This window comes from Nylanderia fulva, unplaced genomic scaffold (assembly GCF_048542155.1).
Source record: "Nylanderia fulva isolate GAGA-0341 unplaced genomic scaffold, ASM4854215v1 Scaffold3, whole genome shotgun sequence".
Taxonomy (NCBI): domain Eukaryota; kingdom Metazoa; phylum Arthropoda; class Insecta; order Hymenoptera; family Formicidae; genus Nylanderia; species Nylanderia fulva.
In genome coordinates, this window is record NW_028190368.1 from 4,820,171 (window position 1) to 4,831,107 (window position 10,937).

At 27.0% G+C, this 10,937-nt stretch overlaps 1 protein-coding gene across 1 annotated transcript; it reads left to right on the forward strand.

Moving 5' to 3' along the window:
* Nucleotides 1-509: 509 nt before the first annotated feature.
* Nucleotides 510-7,967, forward strand: LOC114930964 (odorant receptor 10-like). Its single transcript, XM_029302884.1, has 6 exons — nucleotides 510-871; nucleotides 1,241-1,653; nucleotides 5,448-5,547; nucleotides 6,747-6,848; nucleotides 7,181-7,339; nucleotides 7,726-7,967. Exons 1-6 carry the CDS (start codon nucleotides 578-580, stop codon nucleotides 7,780-7,782), a joined length of 1,125 nt encoding a protein of 374 aa, XP_029158717.1. The 5' UTR covers nucleotides 510-577; the 3' UTR covers nucleotides 7,783-7,967.
* The last annotated feature ends 2,970 nt before the right edge of the window (nucleotides 7,968-10,937 follow it).

Below are 10,937 nucleotides of genomic sequence, written 5' to 3' on the forward strand. Positions count from 1 at the left end.
AATTTTATATTTATAAAATTTCTGTTACTGAGGAGATATGCACTAGAAAGAATGTGAACGTCTTCACGTGTCTTCATGAAGTTGAAGTTGTATCTACAATATGAAAAATATTCTCGTATTATGAATAAATTTCGTTCTTTAGCTTCTTAAATAAAATTGAAATTATAGATATTTGCAAATAGTTCATAATTATTGTGTAAAGAGACTCATTTCAATCGTGTCTAGGAATTTCTTCTTCTTTTTATATTATTATATAGCATTACTTTTGCATTTTATTCTTCCTTGAAATCTCCGTTATAAATTTAATACTCGCAGCATTTCTAAAACACAATCAAGAAAGTATATGTTACATGCAAAATATCTTTTTTTCTTATAGTATTGCGCATATAAATTTTATAGAACTTTTATATAGAACTATACTATTATACATTAAATATGCATGCGTAGTATAAACCGACAGAAGCTTGTAGCTTTGTTAGAGAGGGCATAACGAAAGTAACGATTGAGACGAAAACGATCGAGACAAAAGAATGATAGATCCCTCTCTATCGATTATTACACAAGCTTTGACGTAATTATGACTAAATTAACACCGCAAAAGGCAATCAGATACATGAAATTATTAACCGCTATAAACTGTACAGTTCCACTGCAAAATTCTACGAGATTTCAACTGATGCGTTTTAAAGTTCAACGTTGTATTGTGTGGATACATGCAGTGGTCACACTTGTGGCTATGATGTTTGCTTTTTTTTATAATATTCATAACTTTAGTTTACCAAGGCTAATACAGATATGTTCCGTAGCGACAGCTATTCTGCAAATTCCTTGGCAAATATTGTGTTTTACGCAACAATATAATCGATTGCAAGTAAAAAAATAATAACAAAATATAACTAATTAATTTTAAATAAATTTTTCCATCTATTTTTATTTAACTTTGTAACGTATTAACAAATAAATTAAATGTTGTATTTAACACATTTAAAAACATATTAACCACACAGCTTTAAATGCTATTTTATAAATAACTTTTTTATCATATAATAGTTCTCCATTTTGATAATATTCGAATAATAATATATATTTTTATAGACATTATTATATGTATATTAATTACCTGTTTGAAGTGCAGCATATATGTATAATTTAAACTTCGAATTTAATTATTACGTTAGTTATATCGTACAATTACTATATATTCTATATAATTTAATCAAAACGTCGAATTTAATTTCAGTATTTGATATTGGAAATGGAAGATCATTTCATTCGCGCAGAAGGACAAGAAAGAGAAATTTACCAACATTACATTGACAAAAATAAAGTATTATATGCTATTTCTACTGGATCAGTTCACGTTTCTGCAGTATTATTCTGGGTTCAACCGTTCGTAAATTCCGAGGAACAACCCTTTCCTTTGGACGCATTATATCCTTTCAACGTATACTATCAACCAATGCATACTATTATCTTTCTAAGTCAATGCATTGCTATTTATCAAGTCGCGGCGACTGTTTGTCACAATTGTCTTTTCGGTCTTCTTGTATGGTTTACCATTGCGCGTTTTGAAATATTGTCAAATAACTTTCGAAACGCCACCAACATTCGTGATATCATCACCTGTATATTGGAACACTTAAAACTGATAAGGTAATATAACAATGTTTTCCTTCTGTTCTACTTAATTTTCTTGATCTTTTGTTTTTTATATTTCTATTCTTATAAAGTAATATCCTGACATCAAATACAAAGAGCTTCAATAATACCTTCTCTTTCTAATTCAACATTCTTATGTCAGACTCATATAAATATTCAGACGTCAAGAATCATGTTGATCTTGAGAAAAAATGACAATTTCGCAAGCAATAACGATAAAATTCCCGTCAAGTCAGTGATTGTGTATAAAAAAAGTGAAAAAAATGTTTGTGATAACATTAATAAATATATTTAACAAATCAGTCAATTAATATACATATACACACTCTCATATATAATTATACAGAACATTTTTTTAAAAATGTGAATTTTTGACGTTTTGTAATATTCTGAATACATTGGCACTGAAAAAATTTTCTTACGGAACAAAGCTTCCTTTATGAGGAAAAAAATATTCAGCCTAATTTATTTTATTTCTTAAGGCAATCAGATGTATAATATATTTTTATATTAGGTGAATTAACTGAAAAATATTTATTAGCTAGTAATTAGCTAGTAACTTAAATATTTTTTAGCTAGTAATTTATTGAATACAAAAGATACACGCTTACATTATTTTTCTACATTATTTATTTATTTAACAAGAGTCTCAGAAAGTCAATTCTAAAAACGTGAAAATTATAAAAAGGAGCGAATTTATTAGGTTTGAATGAATAAAATTATAAATTTTCTATTAAATTCGTTCATTTTTGTAATTTTTATCCAGTTGTGATACAGAATCTATTTCCAGGTCTCACAAAGATGAAGAGGCTATTTCTAGAAATATCCAAGCATTTCCGAAATGTTGAAACATTTGCATTGCACGCCATGGAGACTACGTAGAAAAATAATATAAATGTGTAGCTCTGTGTTCAATAAATTACAAGATAAAAAATATTTTAGGTTTCCAGTTGTGACTCATCTAATAGATATCAACATAAAATATAAGTTAATCATTCACCGATCGATGTGCAACATCGATCTGTATGCATAAAAAAATATATTTATTAATTATTTAATTCATACAAATTTAATATATAAATTTTTAACAAAAAACAAAAAAAAATAAAATTTTCTACAACAATCTTGATCAAAATATCTGCGCTTCCATTATATTCGCGCGTCTGTACGCGTCAACTATGCTGCGCGATTCGCACGAAACTGATCAAGTGATCCTTAGTCTTGCGCTCGCGATATCTCGCATGAGAACCATCTGACAGCGACATTCAACTTCACAATCAATTATGAATCAGACTCGACGAAAGCAACTCTCTCTTTCTATCCTTTCCATCAAATTAATACACCCCATACATCTGTTGCGCTGCGCGGAATCGCGCGAGACTGATTTTCGTGCGGGGTATCGCGAGCGCGGAACCGATGATCACATGACCAGTGGTCACGTGTTCAGTGAATCCACTAGCCACGTGACCTCGGCTTCGCGCTTGCGATATCTCGCACGAGAATCAGTTTCGCGCGAACCGCGCAACGTGACGGATGTGTGGGGTATAGTCTCGCGTGAGTCTAATAAAAACGTAGATATTTGATCACAAAAGATTCTTGTAGAAAATTTTCTTTCTTAATTCGTATTTTCCGTTAGATTTAAGTATTGAATTTTTATGCGTTGCATAATTAATTAATATATTTTTATGCATTGATCGCAATAATTTTTGCATGCATGCGTCACAATTTTTGAGATTTTATTATCAAAGAATAATATTCTTCGCTCTGCGTACGTATTTATAGATATTTGGTTAGATTAAACGAAATTTTATATATATATATATATATATATATATATATATGTGTGTGTGTGTGTGTGTGTGTGTGTGTGTGTGTGTGTGTGTGTGTGTGTGTGTGTGTGTGTGTGTGCTACATAAATTTAGTATTTATAAGCAAATTTGTCAACACAGTAGGAGAAGTTACAAGTAAAAGTAATTATGTCAACTCATAAATCAAACTTATTGTCAGTTTTGTATCAAGTTTAATTATGGTAGCAGATTATTGTTAGTATAGTAAATTGATATAATAGATTCCAATTTGAGAAATACAATTCAATAACTTTCATTAAAAAATAATGCAGGTATAAATGATGCTATAGTATATTATATTAAACAGTTATATTTTAATTTTATATTTTATTATATATTTTATATTTTAATTTTAATTCGCAAATGTCTATTGCGTACATAATTTTAATTTGCTTTTAATTATTTATAATTATGTATAATTTTAATTTCTAATTTTTGTTATGTACCAGGCAACACAAACGCGCGCTTCATGAACGTTATATATTGATATTATTTTTATTTTTTATTTTATATCTGTCAAACTGTTAACCTTTAGAATGAGTTGCTTGATGCTATTAATATAACACACAATGTTAATCGAGACAACCAATCAGCATCGCGAAAAAGCAGTCATAATATTTACAATAATTGACATTGCATGCATTTTTTAGAAAGAAAATTTTATTTTCACAAGGTTAGTTTGCGAAAAACCCTTTATTTTCAATCGCTTATAACTCAAAAATTATTGATACCTTAACATTTTCACTAAGGAAAAATTGTCTCCAAATGATCGCAAGAATCTGCCACTAACGGATGATTTGATAGGGGTTTGGGATACCCTGTATAAAATATATAAATCACTTATTTTAAGGTTGCTCCGCCGTCACCGAATGCTTTTTCTCAAATTGTTAGGATTCATTACACACATATTCACTTATTCATTACACAATATTCACACATTGCAGTTACGAAAAATATCTAATCTAATCTAGTCTATATGATTAATATTATTAATGACTATTAGTTTAAATGATTAATAATTATTGGAAATAACGAGATAGACGTGAATGTATCAAAGCGTTAACTATATATCAAAATAATTTTGCGTAATTATATTTTAAATAGAAATAACAGATAATAAAAAATATAATAGAAAATATAAATTATTCTTATTATATAAATTTTTATTATTGCAATATATTTTTATAATATTTCTTCTTTGATTATTATTTTAATATTGTTTATATATATATATATATTAGTATACTATAATTTAAACTTTTATTTTTTTTAATTTAAATGTAATTTGTAAAAGTAATTTTTAATTATTATTTTTGAATGGAAAACGTAGCTTTTCACGAAGTATCACAGTATCAAATAATTCACGTAACGAAGACAAATAATACAATGTTAATTAACAATTCAAATTAAAAATTTGAAGTTTAGTGATAGAATTTTTTAATGCATTTATTTCGTATTGCGTTAAACATTTTGTGGAGGTCATTATTTTTATATAATGACCTCCACAAAATGTTTACCTATTCTATTAAATCGGGCGCGCGGGCACGCTTTATGTATATTAAAACTCTATAAGTCTCTTTTCGCAAAACACAATTTGCCAACCCACACAATGCGTTCGCAGAATACGCAGTTTGTTTAAATTATTTTCGTGTATTTGCAAATTATAAATGAATATCTATATAGTCGGTCATTTACATTTCAAAACATGATTGACAAGTATTATGATATCAAATGCGATTAGTCGTAATTTATTTAACTAATTATTTTCCTATTTTTATTACCCATTTTTATTTCCCATTTTATTACTTATTTTTATTATAATATTATATTATGTCTTTAAATGAGATTGTAATATATGGAAGAAAAAAGTACATCAAAGTATTATATAAGCAATTAATAATGCTTTTAAGAATAGTAATAATAAGCAAGAAATCATTTTAGATATACTCAAGATGTCATAGCATCCATGAGTACAGCAATATTAATAGTAATGATCATTTGTTCGTTGTCGATTATAGTTGGTGGTTTAGTAATTATTGGAGTAAGTAATTGTTTGCATTGTTTATTAATTAATATCTACATATTTTGCACTGTAATAATAAGACGATACTCTCTACACACACATAATTGTTCATCTTTTTTTAAACTTATTTGAAAAGAAATGAAGATATAATGTTCCATAAAATTTACCAAGTTGGAACAACCGGCCCTAAATATAATTCGTATTATTCATATACATATGGGGCATTCCATACTAAATCAACGACTTTTTTCCCCGACAATTTTTTTATTTTTTTGTATCTATTGAAAGTAGTTTCCATGAATTTTTTTAGATTTTTATATTTATTAATTATCGAGTTATATATTTTTAAATACATTGATTTTTTTGAATTTTAAAAATTTCAAATATTTATAACCTGAATAAAAATAAATACATTGTCATTAATAAGGTGGTCAATTTTTTGTCTTTACGTATTTTATTGGAAATTAGTACATAAAAACACTCGTATAATAATAATCCGCCATTCATTGACATGCCACACGTATATTAATAAAATCGTATATTAATAATTAAATTTATTAATTATTTAAACTATGTAAATTAACAACAAAAAGTGTTTTCATGCACTAATTTCCAATAAAAACATTTGATTGCATTAATATATTTTATTTTAAGAGTGTTCTTCTTAATCAGAGTTGCCTAAACAACTGACAAACACTATTTTCGAAAAAATAGAAAAAATCTATAAAAATTACAAATATTGGAATTTTTCCTGACTTTTCAAAATGAATGCTTATTAATTTTGTAAATATTAATTTTTTTTTAATTGAAATAATGTGTAAACAACCAAAAAAATTCGGTTTTTTTGAAAAAAAAAATTCGAAAAATGGCCTTAAAAATCGAAAATATTTGAATCCCCTTTTCGCCAAAAGCTCAACAATTTTCTTTTGAAATCTAAAATGTTATATATTTTTATGAAAAAAATCGAAGGGATCTCATTGAGAAAAACTAAATAATTTCGGTTAAAATTGACCAAAACAACATTAAATTTTCTTTTTTTAATTATTTCAATACTTTATTTAAAAAATACATACAAGAATTGTAGTATAATACATGTCATTTATATTATTTATTTATACATATACATATAACTTACATATATATTTAGGTGTACATATTACTCCTTACTATTTATATATAACTAATTAATAATTTATATATTACGCATTATTATATAGGACGCCGAAATAGCAGACAAAATCAATTTCGCAGTCATGTTTATTGCTGGACTTTTTCAAGTTTATATGTATGTTTTGCCATCCGATCACTTGATAAGCGCAGTAAGTCGCATCAAACAACATATCCTATATGTATATATACATATAGTAAGTTCAAGTAAAAGCATTAAATTTAAATTTGGATACATTTATGTGTATAAGTGTATATGGTAATACTTAAATAAAACAAAATGTATATTAATTAAATGAAAAAATATTTTAAAGTATTCTTTATGATTAATTATACTATAAAAAGATATAATTTTTTAAAATATTACATTATATGTATATTATATTTTTCGCATGACATTTCTCTCTATCATAATTTGATATATAGTTTTAAGTTTATTGATTAATATTAGCTCTCATTCTAAAATTTGCATATTAATTACTAGACTACAAATATTGCAAATGCAGTATATAACTCGGATTGGTTTAATCAAGAACTAGCTTTTCAAAGTAATGTGTTGTATGTCTTGTTCAGAAGCCAAACACCGTTAACCATCCAAGTTTCTTCTATGATACCAGCTTTATCATTAAATTACTTTTCATCGGTAAAATCTCATCAACCAAAATACTATTTATACACAATTATTATGAAAATATTTTGAGAACTTTTGATAATTCATATGTTTGATATTCATATTTTATTAAAACAATTATTTAAACAATAGACTTTATAAGAAATTAAAAACAAAAGTAAAAATATACTTATATTCTCAGATACTCTCAAATATTTTACACGTTTTTCTAGAACTATTTTGGAAATATTATTTTTTTTATAAGAAAACAAATATAATAAATATAATAAATTAAATATAAAATACATAGTGTATAATAAATAAAATTTTAAAAATATTTGTCAAAAATTTTATTATTATTCATGTATCTTTTATATAAAATTAAAAAAACACTAATATTCTTATTTTGTATATTTCAGTATGTATCATCAGCTTTCTCTTATTTAATGTCACTGCGAGTATTATTCCTAGAATGATGAAACTAAAATTTAAAAATATTAAATTTACATGGATTGCTCTAAATATTACAGAGAAATCACTATATTTTTCGGTAGAAATTATTTTAGCGTGTTATTAGCAAAAAAGCAAAAATTTACATCTATGTTAGTAAATGCTAATTTTTAAAATATGTGTCTCAGAAATAAAAAAAACTTCATACATATTAGTCGCATTATTTTTTATCCTTCTCAAATTTAAAGGCATTAGGCACATTTAATATTACTATTTACGTAAGTATAATACATATAGAAAGAACATAAGATAATTTATAATTAATTTAAGTAAAACATATCATATATAAACATAAATTCAATTTTTAATAACTATCAAAATATACTTCAACACATTTGGTGAAGCAAATAATTACTAATAACAAATTTTACATAACTTTTTATTAATTATTTAATTAAATGTATATAAAATACAATAAAATTATTTAATTCTTTAATGTTTTATAATATATTGCAAAATGTTAATCTACTCAAACATCAAAAACAAATATCATGTATACATATATTCTTATACCAAAAAATCTCGTACCAATAGTGCATACATCTGTCGACAAAATATTATATAAATAAATGTTATTTCAAAATTAATTTCAGAATCCAATTATATTATTTGCATTTTTTTTTAAGTATTTTGTATTTACATGTGTATATAATAAATATATATGTTTTTATTCTAATACATATGTATAAATACATATAAATACATAAAATAATCTAACTGAAAATGTCATGTTATATACGAGCTGTTAAAAATATATTTACTTATGTGCTGTATATATCACAAATACATCTTCACAATATTATTCAATTGACAGTTGCCGACGTTCGATCATGTCATCGATTTTGGAGCAATGGATCGGCGAAATGAAGAGTCACTGAATCAATCATTTTTGTGGTCTCTGTTGCAACGATGAGTTATCGCTTATCGTGGATGATTTGCGTATTTTATCAACCACACACGTTTCTAATATGGGTGGGTTTGGATAGAATTTCAGAGAGATTTTATCGTAATTTCTAGCACCAGGAAATGCGCCGTTTGACGGAAACATCCGTCAGAAACGGAGACGGAAAATTCTCCACTCCGTCTGAGACAATACTCATCGAGAGCATCTTGTTTGCACAACAAATCAGCTGTTTGTGCAAACAAGATATTTGGTGCATTAAAAGGAATTTTAGTAGATTCAACTAGTAATTTTGTTTCGTTCATTTTCAAACAAAATGTTTGTTAACGCAACAAAATGTTTTTTCCAGTGGGTTATCATGGTCGAACTGGCATCGGCAATGATAGAATGGTCAGCTTAGTCATCTTTTGTCGATTAATATAGTGGAACCTTTGGATAATAGTGCTGATTTCTGACTGGCGTGACCGGACGTCCTGGTTGATCTCATGTTTTGCAGTCTGGTTGGTGACTAATGCCTTGTTGTTGAACAGTCAGACAATATCCTTGGTTAATTGATGCGCAGCCCTAAATTCGGATCGGCTAGAAATTCCTATCAAGATACCTATCGTCAGGTTACAACATTACGCTCGAATGAACGTTATTTTCTGTGTAGTTTGTTTTCATCGCCGCCGATGATAGGGTCCTTTTCCTCATCTTCGATGTTCATCAATGAGATGTTGTACGTGTCGGTACTATTTTCTGCGCTTACTACAGATCTACAATGATGTAAACTTATCCAACTCTTTCCAGTGATCCGAAGTATTTTGAAGCGAATTGGGCGTTAAAATTATTGGTCTTATTTAATATAGTGGTAGTCTCACTTCTACTCATGGCCTTCAGTTTTGCTATCGTAAGTTATAATATTTAATATAATATTTTTTGTCAATGAAAGACCTATGCTAAATTTATCTGCACTAGTTCATATGTTCATAATTCGTTTATTCGTTGCCTCATGGTGTCTGATCCAGTCTTCCCTCTTGATGTGTGCAAAAACATAGTGAACTCTCGTCCGTGGTTTAAGCAGCGTTGATCTTTCTCAATAATGGCTTATCATTGTCTTGATGGACGACACAATTCATATGTTCGATGAAATTACAGCGTGGCACGTAAGCGGACGCGGTCTTGTGCTGGACGTCAAACTCGTCCAGTCTTACGGTAAACTGCGCGAACTTGAACTGTAATTGTTCAATAAGACGAAATCTAATCGGCCGTGTTGCAGCATTACGCTCGCTTCGTGATTGCCTTGGTGATGATTTTGATAATAGCTTGACGCAGCAGTTACAAGCTCGACTTCAAAAAATGGTCTTACATGATGAATAACGTATGTCCTTATCGTAACGATCCTACCTGTCATAAAATTGTTGATGTAATAAAAGGAAACTCGATGAAAATTCATATCAAGTTTCAAATTTTTATACATTTTATAATTTTAAAATAAGTATCTTAATAATATTGTGCTGTAAATTAATTTTAATTAAATTCAAATTAAATATTATATAAATAAGATTTATTTATATACTCACATTTATTCTTCGTATTAATCAATTGCTGTTCAATACCTGTCAACAATATTTGTTTGTTTCTTTATATTACTTTTACACGAAAAAAAATGCAATTTTCACGATGTAACTGCACAAAGTAAACACACAAAAATTTTGCAATTATAAAATTTTAACTATTAAAGTACATAATAAAAAAATTTTGCAAACATCTTCGAGTGTCTTCACAAAGTGATGATATATCCACAATATAAAAAAAAATTGTGTATTATGAAAAATTTTCGTTCCTAAAAGCCCCTCAAATAAAATTGAATAGTATAGAATTTTACAAATGGTTCATGATTATTGGGTAAAAAAAATGATTACGGCTGTAGAAACTTTTCTATATTTTTCTTCCATAGTATGCATTAATTTTGCATTATTCTTTCGTGAATCACCGTTCTAAATTGAATGTTTCCAGCACCTACGAAACACAGTCAAACAAGTTAATATGCATGTTGCTGGCAAAATCTTCTTTTTCTTTAAATTTCTTTCTCTTGAAATATCTTTTTCTCTTATTAGATATATAAATTACATGTGTATCGATACTATACATATTTAATATATAATAGTAGATGTACGCGATTCTTATATGCAATATTGTACGAGAGAGATATTTTGCATAACATGTATATTGGTTTGA

What these genes read in the sequence shown, in the direction of transcription:
- LOC114930964 (XM_029302884.1), top strand. Translation starts at nt 578, where the DNA reads ATGACTAAATTAACACCGCAAAAGGCAATCAGATACATGAAATTATTA. An exon ending in AACAATATAATCGATTGCAA is followed by an intron (nt 872 to 1,240) that starts GTAAAAAAATAA and finishes ATTTAATTTCAG; the next exon opens with TATTTGATATTGGAAATGGA. An exon ending in CCGATCACTTGATAAGCGCA is followed by an intron (nt 6,849 to 7,180) that starts GTAAGTCGCATC and finishes ATTAATTACTAG; the next exon opens with ACTACAAATATTGCAAATGC.